Source organism: Gastrolobium bilobum, unplaced genomic scaffold, assembly GCF_033153095.1.
Source record: "Gastrolobium bilobum isolate Gb01-03AN ecotype WA unplaced genomic scaffold, APGP_CSIRO_Gbil_v1 utg2122, whole genome shotgun sequence".
NCBI lineage: Eukaryota > Viridiplantae > Streptophyta > Magnoliopsida > Fabales > Fabaceae > Gastrolobium > Gastrolobium bilobum.
In genome coordinates this window covers 1,035,657-1,058,195 of record NW_026897715.1, presented here as the reverse complement: position 1 = coordinate 1,058,195, position 22,539 = coordinate 1,035,657, and the positions used below count along the sequence as shown (strand labels likewise).

Genomic DNA, 22,539 nt, shown 5'->3' with positions numbered 1-22,539 from the left:
AGCCAAAACAAGCATTTATAAAAACAAGGGCAAATGGGCTTCGGCCCCCTTGTGTTGTGTACTGAAAAAAAAAAGAGAAAAAAAAAGGCAAATTGATAAAACTAATTCTTGAAAAATATTTGCTTTTAATTCTAAATATAATCGAATTATTATAAAACATGATTAATTATTAATTCTCAATAAATTATAACCGCTAGATTGACGAAAATTAATAGTTAAGATTTGGTGTTAAATTTTTAATTTGACACCGATATCAAAATGTATGTACGAGAAAATCATTTTTTTACATTTGATGCAGAAACCTTTGTACAGTTGCTCTCACTGTTTTTTTTAGTGGATCCAAGTTTTTTATTTCAGTGGCAAACAATTTGTTTTCTGCCACTGCTACATAAATATATAACCCTATATACATATTGGGTTTATCGTTTCTCAAGTCAGTTGCGATAATTTTATTTCCAGATATCCCAAAACAATGTCATTTGAAAAAAAGTACATTTTATAATTATAAATGAACCAAGTCAAGCTCAAGCCAAACCTTTAATTTTTCATACACAAGTCAAGTCAAACCTAGAATTTAGTTTGTATCAGGCTAATGGACCATGCCAAGCTCAAGTCAAACCTAAAATTTAGTTTGTATCATGCTAATGAACCATGCCAAGCTCAAAATATTTTTCATAAACTTAACTCGCTAAAATTTGACTCAGCTCAACTCATTTACACCCGTAGTAATGACCATTTATTGGATAGTTAGTAGTTACATTCAAATAAAGATAATTAATATTGTTGTTAGTTAAAGGTTAACATGTCTTGAACTTTTTTTTTTTCAAAACCTGCTTTTGATCATTTCTCATAAAAAAAAAATGTTTGAATATCTACTTTTAAAAAAAACAAGCCATTAAAAAGGTCAAAAATCTACATTTTTTTTATAAGCTAAATATTTTAACTTCTAAAAAAAATAGAAGTTAAAAGTCAAATATTTTTTAAAAAAATCCAAATATTTTTCTAAAAATCTACATAGCTTTAGTTTTTATAAAAATAAAAAAAAACACTTCTAAAATAAGTAAGACATAAAAAGCAATTTTTTGGCTATTAAAAACAATGATTATTTCAAAAATATTAATATATTTTAAACTATTTGTTACTTTAAAAACTAAAAAGATATTATTTTTTAATTTTGTTTTTTCTTTTGATATATTCATTAAATAAAATTAAAATAAAACATTAAAAGAATAAAAGAAAGCTAATACCATTTGTGCAAAAGTAAGGCGGGGTGGGGATTTTAAAAAACTGAATCGAAGACCCAAACAATAGTTTGCAGCTACGACTACATCGCAATTAGGAAGAAAATAGTTTCAAACATTAAATATCAGAATAAATAATAATTGCCACAAAACAAAATTCGAGATTCCGTAGACTGCTTTGACATGCCATTTCTCTGTCTACTTTCTTTTTCTACAATGAATGAATCAACCATAAGATGACAAGAAGGAAATATAAGACATAAAATGGCAACTTCTCACAAGGAAAAATAATGTATTTCTCTTTTTTCCCTCTATATCAAAGACATGAAAGCACTTTTGAATTCAATCACTATGGTAGAGTTTGCCTAATTGATACATCCCAGGATGAACCAACAGTCTTCCCGAAAGCATCCATCTCACGAGTCAGCGACCATTTGGCCAAGTCAAGAATCCACGCTTCCCCATGCATCCCAACGGCTAGATTCAATATTCCAATGTAGAATAAAATGGTCCTCACTTATGAGACAGATAACAACCCTAACAAAAATCCTGCTTATTTAGCCAGGGAAGCTGCCAAAAGGGAATCAGTATACAAAGTAGATATATGATTATGTTTATATCACTATATATAGAAATTTCAAACAACTACTCAACACAAACCCTGCCTTCCAGTAACTAAAAACAGAAAGAAGTTTCAAGGATGCAATAAAATTGGCTACAGTTTACGGGTCAAACATGCAATAAAATTTTCATAAGGTAAAATCCAGTGTCCATTGATTACCCTTGTAAAACCCGTCAGATTTAGTTAAAACTTCTTAACAAAGATTAAAACCGTACCTATAATATTATGATTGCTGCACTAGTCGGGATATCTGTAGCATCCAATCAGCATACCCACTGTTACCACCTATCTGGTCCTCAACAAGGTTTGCAATAAGAAGGAATCCTTCTCTGGGCTGTTCACCTTGCCTCACAAGGTGGCACAACTGGTAATATGCACGATCTGTATTTCTCAATTTCTCAAGTACCCTTATAAGCCTCCTAGACATTTCATTATCATGCTCATTGAGAGTAACCTGTTAAAAGAAACAAAACATACCCACAGCACCAGATGGATTTCAAATTTTGTTCAACTAGACAAATAAAGGAGGAATACATCACAAACATATCTATACTACATTTAGATATTAAGAATTGACCATACAAGAAGTTATTAATGGATTAAGAATAATATCCATCAACAACGATGGAAATAAAAGTCAATCTTATGAATAAGCTTAGTATAGGATGAATTTCACACAAAAACTCACCATTGAATTAAGTGTTTTATCAAGAAAATGATGCTCACAGAATTTCATGTTAATTATAACTATTTTATACTTATTATGAACCTATTTTTGAACAGCAGGAATCTACAATACCTTTGATAATTCTGCCGCAAAGTCTGCCCCAAGTAAATTCTTGGCTATATCAGGTGAAATCACCGTACCAAACCATATAATGAGCCGGAAGCCATCATCATATATATAAAGGCCTCTAGAGTCTAAGCTCTCCCTGGTCAAAGGTAACCTTCTCTGAATACTTTTCAAGTCATCAGCCTGTACAGATGTTTGGAACACAAGCGGAAATAAGTTAAGGATCTGACAATTTAACCATGCTATCCGTAGCTTTTCAAGGCAGTAATGTATACCTTCAGAAGATATTCATCAAGTCGAATCAAGCTAGGATAGAGGAGTTTCAACAGTCTTTTTATTGGTAGAGTCATTATTGTGTGTCCTGCTGCACATCGTTCATCCAGTGGGACATCACCATACCCTCCACGGAGTGCCGCTGATCTACAAAGAGTTAATCCATACAAAGGTAGGAACTTTAAAGACTCAGGATATATCATTCTGTTCGCCAAGCGATGTTGCACAGCATAAAGATTTCGATATTCCCTAAGGGCCTTTACAATTCTTAGTTGCAAAGCACTCCGTGCATCTTCCAGTTTTTGGGACGATGTTTTCTCAATTGCTGCAAATATGAAAGAACTGTTTTAAGAAATAAAAGCATAAAAAGCAACCATGATCCATCACGTATGATGTAACCAGACCAACAGTCCCGTTTTCCTTACCTAGCCTACTAAGCAGAGATACAATTGCACCGGTATCAGCCAGGCGATAGATCTCTCCCAAGTCTGTAACTACTGGAACCGCCATTGTGTGTACTCTGATACGCCTTTCTCCACAAGATGCAGTATATCTATTTTGTTGTTAGGGATGCAACCCGTTTTAAAACAACTACACATTCTAAATATCCTCACTTAACAAAATTGGCTGAATATCAAGCAGACATCCACATAAATGTCAAACAGTGGAGGGGAAACAGTAAAAACAAAGCATGGTAAAAGCTAAGTGACGTACAAAAAATGAAAAAGATAAAAATAAGGATAATTATGTTTTTTCTTTTTTGTGAGTTCAAGGAAAGAAACAAAAGTAAAAACTCTTTTAAAAATATATATGACTTTCAAAGGAAAGCATCTCAAATAGAGATAGTCAACACTTGGGGGGAATAACTTAAAAATATTCCAACGAATAAAAAGTAAATCTCTTAATGCTAAATATAAGGGGAAGACAAAAGTTCAATGATTAACAAAGATGGCTATATAGTAGGAATGGCATTCTGTTTTCTTTTTTAAACTGTAGCATATTGTAAAACATATGATTAAAAATTATCATCAACAATAAAACGTATGTACTCATTAGAACTCATCTTGAGAATTATTGAAGAAAGGATACAGCAATGCAACTTGGAAATACATTGTCTGAGTTGTCAATAATGTCTCTTCAAGTGATAACTGCATGGCGAAGGCTTTATCACAATCTACAGCTGGAAGTGCTAACAAATCAGTCGACCTTAGCATGAAGTTTCCATGATAAGTTGTGAAGCGAACACCTAGAAACATGGACAATTATCAGCAACTGTATTTGTGTGTGTGATATTATGTACACATTGCATGAAAAAGCAGATAAACAAAGGGAGACAAGGAAGGTAAGGATTTTCAAGACAATAAATGCACAGACCTTTTGCACATCTAATGCGCATTACAGCTTCCCATGCAGTTTCTCTAGTAAGGTCTCTCCTTAACTCATGTCTCAATTTCTCCCCATGAATGGCTGATTGGAAAGCTGGATAGTAACACACTTGACCAGCAGTATACTTCGCCAGAGTTCCTAAACAGAGTAAATTATAAATATATAATTCACTTTGTCACGCATAAAATCATTAGCATGCAATAATATGTGCTAAGAAAGACCACTTGTACCGAGAATCAAATTGAACAGAGTTCCCCGGAGGCGGGGGGGCGGGGGTTGTATTATTTACAGACAATAACTATGCATAAATACATAATCTGCTAATTCCAATTAAGTATTTACGGGCCAGTTTTTGGTAAACACATCCATGAATGACACTATCAGTTAATATTCCACACGCCTTTAATCACAATACTATCAACGGAAAATATGCAGTAATTCAATTAATTTTATTCAATGGTCAAAATGAAGTGATGATCTAATTACTCAACATATAAATCTTAATAGGATACCAAAATTCATCCTGCCAAGAATCAAGTGCATAGTTCAGACTACTTATGAGCAATATAAGGGTACTTGAACATATTATTTTGCATGATCGCAATACTTCAAAAGCATTTTAAAATGAACATGAGATCAAAGCAAATTAAAGCCCATAAAATCATGGCAGCAAGTCATCATAAAGCAATGTTGTGACAAAACAGAATCATCAGTTATATCAATCAAAGTCTTCACATCCAAAGCAAGAGATTTGGCACTTTTTTAAAGTGTATGGCATGGTGAAGTTAGAAGAAATTGTAAAAATTTACCTAAGGAGGCTATGTCAGTGTACTTATCACTGAATGCATACACATTTGCTGAGATCTGGTACTTAGAAAACTCAGCAGCCATTTGCTTATAAAATGGATCTTCGGGCAATCTCAACCCATGTTCTTTATCTGTCCCATAAACACGAGAATCATCTCCACGTAACTTCAAGCGGCCAACACCAAGGGATGGGAGTGTGTTCTGAAAAATTAACAATTTCCCTCCGAGTTGACTCTGCATAGAGAGGCATGAAAAGGCAACCACAAAAAAATGCATAAGAAAATCGTATTTGTTCAATGCAATGGAAAACATGTACTGAAAATTCGACAAGCTCCAGGTGGATGGTGTTCTCTTGAGTTTAATTAACCATAGATCCCACCATTCTGCATGGAGTGCAACTTGTTTCTCAATGGTTTATCTAATTTTTTCAGTAACTTTCTGATAGTTTAGTGTGCCATACAATGCTCTAAGACCCCATAAATTCAGCAAAGAATTAAATCTTAAAAAACACAACCTTTGGGTAGTCTGCACTTGGTTGTTTTAACATCAGTAGAATTTTTTATATACTCTGTATCATATACAAAATGCATAAACTATTTTGCTTCCATCAAAACAACTGAGGGCAGACTTCTCATAATTGACACTAAAAGGCCTTGTACAAATATCACAATTCCATAAATTGGACCTTCCAATTTCAAATATCATGTCTATTCCCCAACCCCCCCCCCCCTCACCCCCCCCCCCCCCCCCAAAAAAAAAAAAAAATAGATTAAGAATTCCCTCCCACAATGCCAAAAAAAGGTTAAATATCTGGGAAACAAAAAAAATGTGAAATAACTGACACTGCTCTTATCCCATTCCCACCACAATTCTTTATAGATTAAAAATTATCCGGGAGCAACAGATCTGCATTATTATTACTTTAAAAAAATTAAAGTACATGCTGATATCTCTCTTCCAGTTAATTGTAAGCCTTGGTGCAACAATAAGATTGCTTTTTGTAACCAGAAGGTCACAGATTCAAGTAACAGTCTGTTTGCAAAAATGTAAGAGCAAGGCTACGTACAGTACACCCTCACCCCTACTCTTGCAAAGTCGGGAAGCCTTATGCACCAAGGTTTGCCCTTGCCAATATCTCTTCTAGTTATTATTGAAGCTTTTCCTTTAAAGAATACTAGGTTTGCATTTATAACACAATATCAACTATCCCCTTGTTCTCTACCTTGAAAACTAATCACTTAGATTTTATGGAACTTTGTATTAATTAATAGCAAATTGGATACAATGTTTTAAGTTCACTACTTAGGGGAAAAGAGTAAAATAAAAAATAAAAAATTATGATAATAATATTCACCACAGAAGGTTCAAAAGGGACTAGCATACCATAACCATAAATGCAGCCTTAAGAGCAGGACCAAAAGCTGATTCCAGATTAACATTGTCATGGAACATGGTAGGCAAACTATCTAGGAAGGTTTCCACCACACTTCTTGATTCAGACAAGTTAACAAGAAGATCATCTGGCAGCGGAACAAATATGTCATCCAGATCTGAGACTACCAACATCTGTGGTTGAGTCAAGGATGACTACAAAAGCAACAGAGAATAATTAGAATAAATTGAGGCCAATTAAGAAGGAAATGGAGCAATATTAAGTGATAATACCAATAGTACTGCAAACCTTCATATTATAAAAATGTATCGTGCTGTCAAAAGTTGCAAACCCTATTTGTGTTCGTGGAAAGCCAGGCAGCTCATCTAAGCATGACTTGATTGTTTGGGCCACAACCTGCATTAAGAACAGTAATATCAACTATCAAGATAAAGTGTACCAAACACCTCCAAAATGGTTGGGACAAATTGGATAATTTGGTAAATGCAAAATGCATTCTATAACCCAAACTTGCCCACCAAAACATTTGCCAAAAGTAAATGTGACTTGTGGACAAATTTCATTTTTGACATTTGACCTTTGAGCATAATAGGAATATTTTCACCTTGCAATATCCAAAACTTGTTCCTGCAAACTTACTTTTGGTAAATATTCCCAACATAGAACTCGTTCTTTTGAAAGTAATTCTTTCATAATTCATTCTACACAAAAGCAATTACCCAAACACGCTCATAAAGCATAATATGCAAAGGCAAACAAGCAACCATTAAATACACATAAGAAATAAGCTCCACCAATTATTGTGAGTAACAGCTATCATTAAATTACTCAAAGGGGGAAGGAATTGAACCATTAAATCATCTAAAAGATATGATGTATAAAGTTCAGTGAAAATGAAAACCGCATTAATAAGCTTTTTGGTGAGCAGACCTTTTTCTTTTCTATATAAACTAATCTAAGACAAAATACATTATAACAAAAAAGTTTTGTTTATGATAGCTGAAACCAAAATTTATCAAAAACATGTATCTGGTAGGGTCCCAACTCTTTAATTCACACAAAAATAAAGCCATATATTGCACAACAGTAAAAAAAAAATTCAAAAAAAGCATACCTGAAAATTCTATTATATGGGTAAGACTCAGAATGCACTACAAGCTATATATTGTGTTAGAAGTAAAGTTCTCACCTCAATCATGCCACTTCTAACTGCAGATATGGAGACATCGATGAGGAAGAAATATACTGGGGGCATAGGAGGCCGCACCATATACTCAGCAGGGGCAACAAATTCTACAGTACCTTTTGTAAGCTCTGGTCGTTGATTCAAATCAACTCTTCTGCCAGTAGCATCTAGTTGTGCATAATATTCACTTGGAACTGTACGTAACACTCGATATATTAACATCATAAGATAGATATTATTCAACCAGTTAAAGTATATACATGATATATTTGACACAAACAAATAACTTTCATCACAGAAGTTCTTAATTCTGCATGCAGGTTACTGTCTGGTTTCACATCATAGCAGAGTTATGCTTCATTTATCATGATAGTGATAAACATACAGCACAACTGACATGAATATACAGAGTCAGAAAAGTCTGAGAGAAAGTTTAGCCCCCGTGACACTTATGCCGTAATCCACCTTTAAGAGGTAAACCAGCCAAGTATGTGCATGCTTTTATAAGTGCCCCTTTGGGCACATCCAATAGAATGCAAATGATACAGAAATTAATGAAATTTCAGAGCCAATAAGAAAATACTGTCTCATTACAAAAATGTGCTGATCTGAAGTACTTGAGACTTGATTCCTACCATTTTATTCTTTTATGATTTCTTAATTAGTAAAACAAATGACAAGGCCATGGAAGTAAGAATTACCATCATTAAGCAAGGTGCAGACATTGCAGCGAAACTTTCTCCCAGCTTCTGTAAATGTCATATAAGGATTCACGTATGTGCGACATCTTCTACAGCGTACAACACTAGCTGGAGCAAAACTAACTATAGGCACCTCTTCCTGAACAAAATAAAATAACAGTGAACAAAGGATCATAACATGACCAGCATGTTGCTGCTCATCAAACCAGGTAAAGAGGTACTGACCCCATCAGGAGCTTCCGCAAGCGGACATACAACTGCTCCAAGAGGCAGATGCCATCTAGAAGCTATGGACTGGGAGCTAGGAACTGCACCGGTTGTGAGTCTTAGATATCTAGGATTGCAGTTCATGGGATATATCTCAGCCAAATTCTTTGGCTCCACATCACCATCCAAAGGCCTTGGAAGTTCTTTAGCATCAAATAAAGGATCCATCGTTCCAGGACGAGTTTGCATTGTGAGCGAACTGAAGTCTTCTGCCAAGCCCTGAATGGCACCAATAGGGGGTGCAGATCCCGGCTGCTGCATTTGTTGGATACCTAGTGGAGTAGCCACTGGGGGTGATGGACCATAGCCTCCTTGATGAGGTAAAAAAGGAGAAGAAGCTGCAGGCTGGACAGGTCCATAATTTCCTTGATTAGCAGGGATAGCGGAATGCATAGACGGAGCTTGCATCTCAGTACCAGGCTGCTTATGGATGTATCCAGGAAAAGATGGCTGAAATGCTGGAGGAGGAACATTTGAACCCAAAGGCGCAGGAGTGGAACTCAGTGGGGGAGACCCCATTGGAACAAAAGGGGTCTGTGGCTGAGGTGGATGGGATGCGGGAAAAGATGGTGCTTGCCCAGCAGAAGGATGAATTGATGGTTGTCCCATGGGTGGACCACGCGCAAGAGGTGGTTGAATTGATGGTTGTCCCATAGGTGCTGGAAAATGCTGGAAAGGTCCAGCAGCTGGTGACATATTGGATGAAGGGGGAGGAGGAGGAGGAGGCACTGACGGGTCATTGAACCCGCCCGGTGGTGTAGGTCTAAAACTGGGTGCCCATGGTCTAACAGCAGGCCCAGACGATGAAAATGGCGAGGGCATCTGGGGAGGAGTAGGTCGAAAAGAAGGAGGCTCTGATCCAGCCACGGGACCGGTTGATGAAAACGGTGTCATACTCTGTGCAGCAGCAAAAGGTGAGGAAGCAGGCCTAGCAGGGAAGCTTGGACGACCTGGATTTTCAGTCCCCATAGATTACAGAACAATCCAAATCACTTCGCTTTTAATCAATTAAAATCTTTGTTCCATCACCAAGCCTGTTAGAAGAATGCAATTTGACGTACGCAATGCTTGATACAGAGAATCAACTATATGCATTACAATTGGAAGCGCTTTGGTTCACTTTTCCACGGTCAGCTAGTCTTGGATAGCTTACCCTACATGAATTAATTGTAAACAATACATTGAAAATAGTGCAAGTAGCAATAAGAATGAGAATTGAGCAGAAAATTAGTTTAAATTGGATGATGAAAGGCAAAGATTCATATGCAGACAAATATTGTTAGGGTTCTGAGAAGACTAGTATGAACGAAACAGGTGATTTGGATTTGAGAAGAACGAGCAACGGTCGACTCTTCTCAACTCTGACAGATCGAGAAAACGAGGGTATAGGAAGAAGAAACAGTTGAAATCGAGATCGAGGAGAGAGACTTACCGTGTTCCCGATTCGGATCGGAGACGCAGAGGTTGAATCGTTGTGTGTGAGATTGGGTGATACCAATTATACTTGGCTTAGGAAATTCAATTCCACACCCTCTCTCCCGATGCAATGAGAAGTGAGAACATTCCAGCCAGGACCACGACACGACACTAAAAAATTACACCGTTCCTTCCTCTCACTTTTTCTCTTTTTTTTTTTTAATTTTGGGTTGATCCACACCGCTCCTACCGAAACATGTGTGCTTCGGATGTAGGTTTGTCATTTGGGCTCGTTGCTTGACTTTAGGCCCATTTTTATTGTTGGACTGTAGAAGAGCTAGCCGGGGATTTAATATGGAGCACAGCTATGAAAATAGGCATATTTTGTCTTTTGGACGTGTCGTGTCGTCAAGAGCATAGTTATTAGGATACTACATAGTTATTAGCATAGTTATTCATAAGCACAATGATATATATCGTTACGTGTTAGAAAGAGATTGATATCAGATGATATAATATTGTATCATATGATACAAAAATTCAATTAAATTAAATTTTTTAATTTTTAATATAAAAAAGAAAAATAAAGAATTATTTTATGATTTAAATTAAAATATAAAAAAAATTATTAATAAGGAATAGAAAATTAAGAGTCGATTGTGATTTAAACTTAAAAATAAATCTGAAAAATATGTATTAATATATGAAATAATTAAATAAATTATTTTTTATTATATTTCTGTATCTTACGATTCGATACAATTCACGATACATGATACAAAAATAGACTAAACGATACACGATATGTATTACGATTCAACAACTTTGGTTTTTAGTGACTTATTATGGTTACCGAGAGAAAATCCATTTAGGATATGTTTGGAAAATAAGATAAGATAAGATATGAGGATTGAATAATATAGAAGGGCGAATAAAAATATAAAATTATACGACCATTATAAATTCATATCTTATTTTATGTTTAATTTACACGAGAAAAGAATAATATTACATCTGATGTTCAAGACGAGTTATATATTGTAATATATAATACAAATAAAAAACTGTTTTTTTAAAATGATTTCACATTATTTTTTAAAGTGATATTTAAATTATTTTGTTACTTGTTTATATATTAGTTTTTATTTTAAATTATTAAAATATTTAAAAGTCTCGATTCTAAATAAAATGTAACACCCCGCCTTAGGGAATAATTATACTAAAAGGAATCATCCAAATTCCAAACAACTTAAATATCAATAAACATAACACATAAATGATGTAATATTACTATATTTTAGGTCATGTTTGATGCGATGTATAAGGCCTGATAGTATAAACTTATATTATGCATTATGATATTTTCAGTTGTTTGATATGACCGTCATGTAGTATAACTTTATACATTATAATCCCTTAATATATTATAATAATGTATAATCTAATTAAGTCTAAGGGCATGTTTGGTACATAATATAGGATAAGGTCTGATAGTATAAGACTTGATAGTATAAGACATGATTGTATAAGACCTGATTAAATTTTAATACTATCCAGCGTTTGGCATGATATTATATAAAACAATATATTGTATAAGATAATATCATCCAATGTTTGGTAATACACTGTATAATACTAGATAGGTTAAAAATAAATATTTTTGTCAAAAATAACTTTTAATAATAAATTTACTTAATTCTTCCAAATATATCAGATGATATTATTTTTTATAGAAATATGTTGATCAGTGTGTCCAAAAAATATATTATTTTTTATAAAAAAAAAATCTCCAACATTTTAAAAAATTATATATTGAAAAATTATTTTTAATTTTAATATACTAATATTAAAATAATATATTAATTCTTCAGAATTGCATTGGTTAATACATCAACCCCTTATCAGACCTGATCCTACCCTCGTAGGCCTGATTAAGTTATACATCATTTTGATGTATAAAGGGATCCTGCTGCATAAGCTTATACTATACGATGGTCACACCAAACAACTAAAAATATCGTAACGTATAGTATAAGCTTATACTATCACCAGGGGCGAACCCACTAGGGGGGCTAGGGAGGGCTCCCGCCTCCCCTAATTTTTTTTTAAAAAAAAGTTATAACATGTGTAAAAAAATGTGACGCTGAAACTACCTACCGTGTTATACGCGTTTTTGCCTTCAGTAATCAGTTCCCCATGCTTCTGAGTTCTGCCTACAGCCTACACTCTTGCAGACTCTCAGAACTGCAACCAACCAGCGCAGGCAAGAGGCAACCAATTCATCCTTGAGAACATCCTTCTTTCCGTGTTCTGTTCCATCCATCACCAACGGCAACCAGGCAAGTAACGAAAATGGGTTTCTCTTTCCTTTTTTTTGGTAATATAAAATGGGTTTCTCTTAATTCCCCTCTCCATCATCATTTTCCTGACTTCACAAGTTTTCCCATCTCTTGCAGGCAGCATATATATTATATAACAAGACAAAAATAGCCCCATTTTGAAGAAGAGAGGGACGACTGTTGGAGATTGGAGAAGGTGGAATACTATTCAACAGATGACTTAACTCTGTCCCCAAAAGGAGGTAAGAGAATCACATGCTCGCCTTTTCCAGTTTTCAACTTTTCTATCTGAACATTATTTCCATTTTCATTGTGCACTCCTTCCTATATTACATGATCATATTTGTTTATGCCGTGATTTGAATTCAAAGCTTTGGATCTACCGTTGGATTTAGGTGGCCAAAAAGTTCACAATAGATATATAAAATATCCATATATTGATGTGTACTAAACCTGAGAAAAGCTCCTTGTTGGAACATTATAAGAAACAACAAGTGAAAATACGGATAAAAGAGTGTTGATATATTTTTATGTTTCCTTTATTAATTCTCATTACATATTAGGGTTATTATTTAAATAATTAGATTTGGAGACTTTATGTTTCCTTTAATTATTTAAATAATTAGATTTTCATGTGTCCCTCCAAGAATGATCTATTTCCACATGCTTCTTGTTATAATGATCTATTTCAATACAAAATTGCAAACCATAAATAATTCATAACTATATATTTTCTATTTTCTTTGTAGTGATTATTATGGGGGAAAATGCTACTATTGATACTTATTTTAAGAGAAAGAATAGTGAGTTTTTGTCCTCATCTACTCATAATGTTGAATTATCAAATATTGAGACTCTTTCTCCAAAGTCTCCTAGAATTGAAAATAAAGAAGTGGTTAAAGAAGATGATCTTACTTCATTGGAAAGAGATCCTACACTACGCCTTCCAATATGGAAATTTCCTATAAATCAACAAGATGAAATTCGTCGTGCGTATCTTAAACTTGGTCCATTTCAGTGTAAGCTTCAAAATTATCCTTTCTCTGGGCTAGAGAAGAATCGACGTCACTTTTGCTCTTCCTGGTTTGATTTGTTTCTATCTTGGTTAGAGTATTCTCCAACTAAAGATGCTGCATTTTGTTTGCATTGTTATTTATTTAGTAAACCAGGTGGCAATGATCGTTTTGGACTTAGTACATTTGTTGTTGAGGGATTCAGAAATTGGAAAAAGGTTAATAATGGAGAAAATTGTGCTTTTCTGCGCCATGTCGGAAAAAATGTTATCTCGATGCATAAAAATGCTGTGAGAACATGTAGTAATCTTATGAACCAATCTCAACATATTGAGATATTGGTTGAAAGACTTACTTCTCAGCAGATTGCAACTAATCGTTTGAGACTACAAGTTTCTGTGGACGTGACAAGATGGCTTGCTTTGCAAGGATGTGCTTTTAGAGGTCATGATGAAAACTTAGATTCACTTAATCGGGGTAATTTTTTGGAGATGATAAAGTTTTTAGCTTCCTATAATCAAGAAGTTGCATCGGTTGTTTTAGAAAAAGCTCCTCAAAATGCTTCAAATAGTTCCCCTCGAATTCAAAAGGAAATTCTTCATGTTTTCTCTCAAAAGGTAAAGGACACAATACGAGAAGAAATCTCCAATGCCAAGTTTTGTCTTATTGTTGATGAAGCTAGTGATGTATCTAAAAAAGAGCATATGGCTATTGTCTTGAGATTCGTAGATAAAGATGGTTTTATACGGGAAAGATTTTTCGATCTTGTACATATGGAAGATACAAGTGCTAAGACTTTGAAACAAGGACTATGCATCTCTCTTCGTCACCATAATCTTAATGTTCAAAATATTCGGGGACAAAAGTATGATGGAGCTAGCAATATGTGAGGTGAATGGAATGGATTGCAGGCTTTAATTTGCGCCGAGTGTCCATATGCTTATTATGTCCATTGTTTAGCTCATCGCCTTCAACTTGCCTTGGTTGCTGCATCTCATGAGGTAAAACATGTTCATCAGTTTTTTGAAATATTGAACTTCATAATTAATATTGTTACTTCTTCTTGTAAGAGTAATGATGAGTTAAGGGTTGCCCAAACAAAGGAAATTGCAAGAATGATTGCTATTGATGAACTCGAATCAGGAGTTGGTCTTAATCAGGTTGGTACTTTGCATCGAGCTGGAGGTACTCGTTGGAGTTCTCATTACAATTCGATATGCAGTTTGTTTCAAATGTTTAAAGCCACATGTGAAGTTCTTGACAATATTTCTAATGAAGGAAAGACAACATCACATCATGGAGATGCAGATGATGCATACTCATCATTGAGATCTTTTGATTTTGTCATCATATTGCACCTTATAAAGGAAATTATGGGTATTACTGAAGTCCTTTGTCAAGCTTTGCAACTAAAGTCTCAAGATATTTCAAATGCTTTATATATGATTTCAACTACAAAAGAGTTACTTCATAAATTAAAAGAGTCGGGTTGGGATGCTTTCTTAATTCATGTTCAAGAATTTTGCAAAAAATATGGCATTGACATTCCAGATATGAGTGCAAAATATATTGGAAGGAGAGGTCGTGCTCGAAATGAACAAGGTGATTTTTCTACTGAGAAATTTTACAGGGTAAATATCTTTTGTGCTATAATTGATTATCAACTACAATAACTAAATAGCAGGTTCAATGATAATACTGCTGAATTACTTACTTTGAGCATGGCTTTAGATCCAAGAAGCAGGTACAAATCATTTAATAATGATGATATTTGCAAACTTGTTGATAAATTTTAGAGTAAACACCCTTTTTAGTCCCTGTCAATATCTACGAAGTCCTTTTTAGTCCCTGACAATAAAAAAGGACCAAATTGGTCCCTGAAATTACAAAAAAGGGGCCATGTTAGTCCTTATGTCAACTCCCAAATATGTAGAGTGACCCTTTTCTTGTACTTTCAGGGACCAATTTGGTCCTTTTTTATTGCCAGGGACTGAAAAGGACTTCGTAGATATTGTCAGGGACTAAAAAGGGTGTTTACTCTAAATTTTATTCTAGAGATTTCACAGAACAGGAAAAATTGCATTTGAAGATGGAGTTACAACATTTTGAGCCTGACATTCCTAAACATCCAGATTTGATTAATTTATCAACTACTTCTGAATTATGTCAAGGGCTAGCAAGAACTGGAAAATCCACCATTTACCCTCTTATTGATAGAGTGATTAGACTTGTACTAATTCTTCCAGTTTCTACAGCAACCACTGAAAGATCTTTCTCAGCTATGAAGATAATCAAGACCAAGCTTCAAAATAGAATGGAAGATCAATTTCTTGATGATTCTTTGATTACATACATTGAAAAAGAAGTTGTTTTGAGTTTTAGCACGGATTCAATTATAGATGAGTTTAACAATATGAAAACACGTAGAGCAAGAGTCAAGTGAAGTGATATTAATTTCTGTAATAGATTTCTTTCAAAAATTTTTGTATATTAACTTTGTATTGTATTTCAAGTATGTTTATTTATGATATAATATTTTTTATTTTCGCCCCCTCTTATTAAAATTTCTGCGTCCGCCACTGACTATCATGTCTTATACATCACACCAAATAGGCCCTAAAAGGGTGGGACAAGACCTGGTAAGGGTTGATATATTAGAGGTTTATCCCTTTTCACCTTTATCTTCCCCTTCTATCCCTTTCTTCCTTGCACCCTTCACTTCTCTTCTCCCTCTGCCACCATCGGTCTGCCGTTGTCATCAGAGCACAGCAGCGCCGGTTTCAATCATTTTTTTTTCAATTTCAACCACAGATGTTGAGGTTCTCAAGCGAGCTTGACGTAATGAAAAAGCAACCCTCGAGATTCCTCGCATTGAATCTCATTTGATTTTTCGTGTCAGAGAACATATTCAATTGATGGTAACTTTTCAAATGCTCAAACCTTATTCCTTTTTTTCTTTTCTTTTTTATGATTCCTTGCAATACATTGCATACTCAAACCATTCTTGGGTTTCAACTTTGAAAACCTGTGTATAAATTTCAAGCTTTTCGGAATTTTTTCAACTAGGATAAATTAGATTACGATGTGTATTTGTAAGTTTTTCATTTGCTAGGATAAACCATTTTTGAATTTGTGATTTTTTTTTCTTTTTTCTTTGGGTGTGATTCCAGAATTTTCTTCAAAAAAATAAAAAAAATTCCATTCTTTATAATCCGTACAGTGGTGTCTGTTCGGCAAGAACATTCCCCCCCTAATTTTGATGTATTTTGTTTTTCTTGAAGGGAAAAACTGTGGAGGAGAATTCCACAGGTGGTAGTGACCCTCTTTCAGTGTCTTTATATCAGATGGATTTGGATAGAACCCAGTTTCTATTAAGATCATATCTTTGGATTCGCATCTAAAAGGTCTTTATCCACTATTGTTTGGAATCCAATGTTGTGCTTGTGTTTGATCACCTACAATCTCTTTTGGGTGTGAACAAAATTTGTGTGTTCTCATTGAATTTGTTTACGCAACTCAATATGGGTATTAATGTTCTATGATTATGGTGTGGTTATTGGCTCTAAGATAGTTTATTCAGTAGCAGTCATGAACTTTTTAAAAAAAATATTGGAGATTTTTATCTCTATAAAAAATTATATATATTCTTTAGACATATTGATTTATAGATTTTTATAAAAGTCACTATCATATGACATATTTGGAAGAATTATATAAATTCTATATTAAAGGGTGTTTTTGTCACAAATATTTATTTTTATCTTATCTAGTATTACACAATGTATTACCAAACACTTGATAATATTATTTTATACAACACATAAATACCATGTCAAACGCTAAATATTATTAAAATTTAATTGGTCTTATACAATCAGACTTTATACTATCAAACATTATCCTATTATGTACACCAAACATGCCCTTAATTATAAACTGCAGGTCTTAATTACATCATAATCACATTGTTCAACAGTCATAATAAAACTAAACAAAATGCTTTTTTTTTTTAGGTTACTAAACAAAATGCTTTGCCTATTGCGTACACATTATCACATCTTTATTTGAACTACTACTTTTGTCTAAAATTTCTGAAATAAAATTCCCAACACAAGTGAGATGTGAATTCTAATAAATTACAAAACGACCAATCTTACTCTATCACAATTCAAGATTATGCTCTAGTTGGCTGTTCTCAGGGAAATTTTGGTGGCTGATTGGTAGTGGTACAGGTGGCTCGAGGTTGTATTTGATTGATGGTGGTGGTTGGTGCGATAGTGGCCGATGGAAGCGGTGGTTGCATCAACGATGACTAATGGCAATTGTGGGGGCTAGTCGATGGTGGTGATGGTAGCTCATGGTAATGATCTTTTTAAAATTATAATTTATTTCAGGATTATAATAGTTTTTCTTATTATAATTTTTTAATCTTGTAATCCAAAATGACGTCATTTTGGAAATAAACATAAATAACTTACTTTAAACCTAATCTCAAATGAAAAATTAAGAGATCGAAATTACTAGTAAACTAGTATATTACCCGTGCGATGCACAGGGAAAAAAAGATCAAAATTTTTGTCGTCCGCCGTGGTTGGTTAATCGCACTGCAAACCTTATACTTACAAAAAAAAATTTGTGTTGTTATTTTGTTCTATATTTCAGGTGAAAAAAATTAACCACAAACAAAAATCTGCTATTATGAGGGATAATTAATTTTGCATACAACTACATCATAATACACCATAATACGTTATAATACACCATGTTCACATGAGAAAGGGATATAAAAAGAAAAATGCGTACAAATCATTGCTAACTATAACATTCATCAACAAAATCAAGGTAACAATAACACCAAGCAAATATGGATTTAAAATATCAGCTTTTACCTATAATATGAAAACGCTATTCATTCAGTGTCATTTCGTAGCAATCATTAGAGGGATAAGTTCAACATTTACTAAATATGTAATTTCTTGTGTGATTTTCGTTCCTTGTGCCTACGATACAGAAGGCAAAAACTCATTAAATAAGTGACACTAATATGTTAACACCCAAATATCATAGTATCAGCAAAAAAAAAAGATTGGATTAAATTTTTTTAAGGACAAAAAAAAAATGTTGTCGAACGGGATTTGAATGCAACTTAATCAAATAAGCATGTATAAGTCATATTTTTTGCTTACATTGCAACAAATGCATATGAACAGAATCAAAGCAACTACACTAATCTTTGAGATAGACTTTCATTTATTGCAATCACATTTAAAAAATAATAATAAATTATTATTATTTGTAAGGATTAGTGTCGTTAGTATTTGAAATTTTACAAATTTGTATTTACAAAAATTAAAATTAGATTTAAGAATTTAATTATAAAAGAAGAAGAATAAAATTTTAATTTAATTATAAAAATGTGTTTGTGGGTCGGCCCTCCGGGCCGAGTCCAATTTGCCACCTCTAACCATCAACATGTAAAACGTTTTTATATTTATCCACGAAAAAAGATTTTTATAGTTGCGTCTAGGTTTTTATATTTTATCTCAGAAATAAACTTTCATTTACTCCAATCAGATTTATAAAATAATAATAAATAATTATTTTTTTTGCAAGAATTTGTGTCGTTAGTATTTGAAATTTCACAAATTTATATTTACAAAAATTAAAATCAGATTTAGTAATTTAATTATAAAAGAAGAAGGATAAAATATCAGTTGAATTATAAAAATATATTAGCGGGTCGGCCCTCCGGGCCGAACCCAGTATTCCACCTCTAACTGTCAGCATTTTATATAATTTTTTCTTTTGCAAGGATTAGTGTCGTTAGTCTTTGAAATTTCACAGATTTGTATTTACAAAAATTGAAATCAGATTTAGTAATTTAATTATAAAGGAAGAAAGAAAAAATTTAAATTGAATTATAAAAATATATTGGCGGGCCGGCCCTCCGGGCCGAGCCCAGTTTTCACCTCTAACTGTTAGCATTTTATATAAATAATTATTTTTTTCAAGTATTTGTGTTAATTACACTCTTGCAATAAAAAAAATGAAAGTTTAATTTCTTTCTTATGTACTAAATTAAAATTTTCATTTTTATAGTTCTTAAATTTTAATAAAATTTTTTTACACAATGATAGACGTCATTTTTTATTTAAATTTAAAATTTAAAACATTTATATTAATTATACATATTTTTTTATATACTTTTTTTCTATTTCAATTTATGATTTTTTATATATTTTTTTAATTGGTTATACATGTATATTTAAAATTTTTATTTTAAATATTTTTTTTAAAAATACATATATATTATTTTAATTGGTTATACATGTATATTTAAAATTTTTATCTTAAAATTTTAATTTATTTTTTGTAAAGTATAAATTATGCCATTTCTTATTTTCCTTTTAAATTTGAAATTTTACATAATTTTTATCGACTATAAATGTATTTTTATAATTTTAAATATTTCATTATTTAATCTATAATTTTATATTAAATTTAAATCTATTATATATATCTCTTTTCCTACTGCAGAAACATTAAGTGCTGAACTATTTTTTCACCTAACAAATTCAAAATTTAAATTTTAAAGTTTGAATTTTAAATATTAAATATTTTTATCACTCAATAGACATAATAATAAATATTATTAATAAACTTAAATTCCTTCACAAAAAGTAGTGGAAAACATATATAAAAAATCGTGCATATTCTTCAACTAATAACTTCTAGTTATTCACTCACGACATAGAAAATTGTGTTAATTACACTCTTACATCAAAAGAATAAAAGTTAAATTTATTTCTTATATATTAAATTACATTTTTGTAGTGATTAAATTTTTATAATTTATTTTTTACAAAATGATAGATGTCCTTTTTTTATTAAAATTTAAAATTTAAATTATTCTGAATTAATTATAAATATTCTTGAAAAAATTAATTTTTTCGTTTAATTTATAATTTATATATTTTTTTGAATTGGTTATACATATAAATTTAAAACGTTTACGTTAAATATTTTTCTTAAAAAAATACTTTTATGGAAATTTCTTAGCCTTTTGTATTATTTTTGTACCGAGTGTCACAATTATATAACTCCATTGATAATATATATTAATGCATTCACTTGTATTTGATTGTAAACTTTAATTGTAGCATACGTTATCTGACCATTAAAATCATCAATAAATTCAAACGTTGAAAATTTAGGGAATTGGTATTCGTTTTAATTTTATTCCATCAAAATAAATTAATAAACTTTTCAACGAACTAAAGGAGGTTTTTTGAACATTTTTTTGTATTAAAATAATATACACTTTTCAATAAATATTATTAATATACTCAATAATTCCCATTTTTATGTAGAAAATAATGAGATATTAATACAGTTGTCTGCCACTAATTAATGTTGAAATCTTTTCCCACCTATATTATGTTTAAAATTCGTATTTTGAAAAAGTAGTGGGGGTATTAATATAGATGTTTGCCACCAATTAATGCTGAACTTTTTTTACTCCTATATTAAGTTTAAATTTCGAATTTTAAAAGTTAGTGGGATTTTAATAAGAATGCCAAATACCAATGCAGGAGTTAGTGAGATCTTAATTGAGTTTTTAAATTTAAAGTTAAAATAAAAATTTAAAAAGTTATTATAATAGGAAACATTTCAAATTCTTGTGGGTGTGAACATAAAACTGAAAATAATTTAGAAATTTGAATTTGATATTATGAATCAAGACAATTACAATATACATCAATGAACTTTTCAACGAACTAAAGGAGGTTTCTTGAACATATTCTTTGTGTTAAAATAATATACACTTTTCAATAAATATTATTAATATAGTCAATAATTCCCATTTCTATGTAGAAAATAATGAGATATTAATACAATTATCTGCCACTAATTAATGTTGAAATCTTTTTCCACCTATATTATGTTTACAATTCGAATTTTGAAAAAGTAGTGGGGTATTAATATAGATGTTTGCCACCAATTAATGCTGAATTTTTTTTACTCCTATATTAAGTTTAAATTTTGAATTTTGAAAGTTAGTGGAATTTTAATAGGCCTGCCAAATACCAATGCAGGAGTTAGTGAGATCTTAATTGAGTTTTAAATTTAAATTTAAAATAAAAATTTGAAAAGTTATTATAATAGGAAACATTTCAAATTGTTGTGGGTGTAAACACAAAACTGAAAATAATTTAGAATTTAGAATTTGATGTTATGAATCAAGACAATTACAATATGAGAAGTTGAAATAACAATTATTTCCGGGTACAGAAAATAAGAACCTCAAACGCAACACAATGAAGAAACACTGTCAAAAAATATGAAATTAATATGTTATGCAATTAGAAATTTATCCATCGGTTTCAAATTCATTCTTAGCAGTAAGACAAAAAAACTATTCAGCATCGATGAATACAGATGCCCAGAGTTGGACATATACCCACCATCACTTCCAATGCCTTGACCACAACCACTTGATGTCTTCGTAAAAAATTATAAATTATGTTATAAAAAAAAAAAAAAATTATAAATTATAATTTTTGATACCCCTAGTGGCAGCCTAAAAAATAGTCGCTGCTGCCGCTGCATCCATCCCAACTGTGTTTTGAGATTGGCTGTCTTTGGGATTTGAATCTTGACCATCCTTCTTTGACTTGCCAATAATCATCTTGAATTTCTCTTTCCGGTCCATATCATTGGGTAGATCAGAACCCATAGATCCAAATGAAAGATTGTCGCTTTCTTCATATACAGTGGTATTATTGTAAGCAATTGGATAGAGCAATCACTTGCAGCTCAAACTCAAACTTTACAATACGTTGAAATTAATCAGATGAACGTGTCCCAACATAAAAAGCAATTAAATCTAGCCTTAATCCTCCACTCCTTTTTAGAAGGATTAAGATCTTTAATAAAATCATACTTGGAATACATAACCAATCAGGTAATATTGGCTCAAAGCCTTCGAGGACAAAGAAAAGAACGAAATATAGACGCTTCCAAATACCTATTTATACACGAATATGCACTATTCGATTTAAAAATGGTCATTTAATTATTCGATTTAAAAAATTAAAATTA

At 32.2% G+C, this 22,539-nt stretch overlaps 2 protein-coding genes across 4 annotated transcripts; one reads left to right on the top strand and one right to left on the bottom strand.

The window, feature by feature from the left end:
* Nucleotides 1-1,364: 1,364 nt before the first annotated feature.
* LOC133309440 (protein transport protein SEC24 A-like) lies at nucleotides 1,365-10,237 on the bottom strand. Of its 3 annotated transcripts, none has more exons than XM_061510213.1 (14): nucleotides 10,102-10,237; nucleotides 8,628-9,823; nucleotides 8,403-8,541; nucleotides 7,705-7,895; nucleotides 6,804-6,911; nucleotides 6,506-6,709; nucleotides 5,125-5,356; nucleotides 4,304-4,453; nucleotides 4,019-4,175; nucleotides 3,355-3,482; nucleotides 2,932-3,254; nucleotides 2,663-2,839; nucleotides 2,079-2,317; nucleotides 1,365-1,811 (listed from the first exon to the last, which is right to left on the bottom strand). In XM_061510213.1, the coding sequence occupies exons 2-13, from the start codon at nucleotides 9,636-9,638 to the stop codon at nucleotides 2,087-2,089; spliced, it is 3,051 nt and encodes a 1,016-aa protein (XP_061366197.1). In that variant the 5' UTR covers nucleotides 9,639-9,823; nucleotides 10,102-10,237; the 3' UTR covers nucleotides 1,365-1,811; nucleotides 2,079-2,086. The 3 variants fall into 3 exon arrangements, with proteins under 3 accessions (XP_061366197.1, XP_061366199.1, XP_061366198.1); XM_061510215.1 differs by having other exon boundaries at nucleotides 1,365-1,790; XM_061510214.1 differs by having other exon boundaries at nucleotides 1,365-1,778.
* Nucleotides 10,238-13,181: 2,944 nt separating this feature from the next.
* Nucleotides 13,182-15,880, top strand: LOC133309491 (uncharacterized). The gene is made up of 4 exons (XM_061510273.1): nucleotides 13,182-14,279; nucleotides 14,349-14,438; nucleotides 14,508-15,068; nucleotides 15,509-15,880. Exons 1-4 carry the CDS (start codon nucleotides 13,182-13,184, stop codon nucleotides 15,878-15,880), a joined length of 2,121 nt encoding a protein of 706 aa, XP_061366257.1.
* The last annotated feature ends 6,659 nt before the right edge of the window (nucleotides 15,881-22,539 follow it).

Excerpts from the sequence above, each read along its gene's own strand:
- LOC133309440 (XM_061510213.1), bottom strand. The coding sequence starts at position 9,638 with ATGGGGACTGAAAATCCAGGTCGTCCAAGCTTCCCTGCTAGGCCTGCT. Across the intron at positions 7,896-8,402 it reads CTGCACCTTGCTTAATGATG|TTCCAAGTGAATATTATGCA; the intron begins GTAATTCTTACT and ends TGTTACGTACAG. Across the intron at positions 3,483-4,018 it reads TATTTCCAAGTTGCATTGCT|ATATACTGCATCTTGTGGAG; the intron begins GTATCCTTTCTT and ends ACAACAAAATAG.
- LOC133309491 (XM_061510273.1), top strand. The coding sequence starts at position 13,182 with ATGGGGGAAAATGCTACTATTGATACTTATTTTAAGAGAAAGAATAGT. Across the intron at positions 14,439-14,507 it reads TGGTTGCTGCATCTCATGAG|AGTAATGATGAGTTAAGGGT; the intron begins GTAAAACATGTT and ends TCTTCTTGTAAG. Across the intron at positions 15,069-15,508 it reads CTACTGAGAAATTTTACAGG|GAAAAATTGCATTTGAAGAT; the intron begins GTAAATATCTTT and ends TTCACAGAACAG.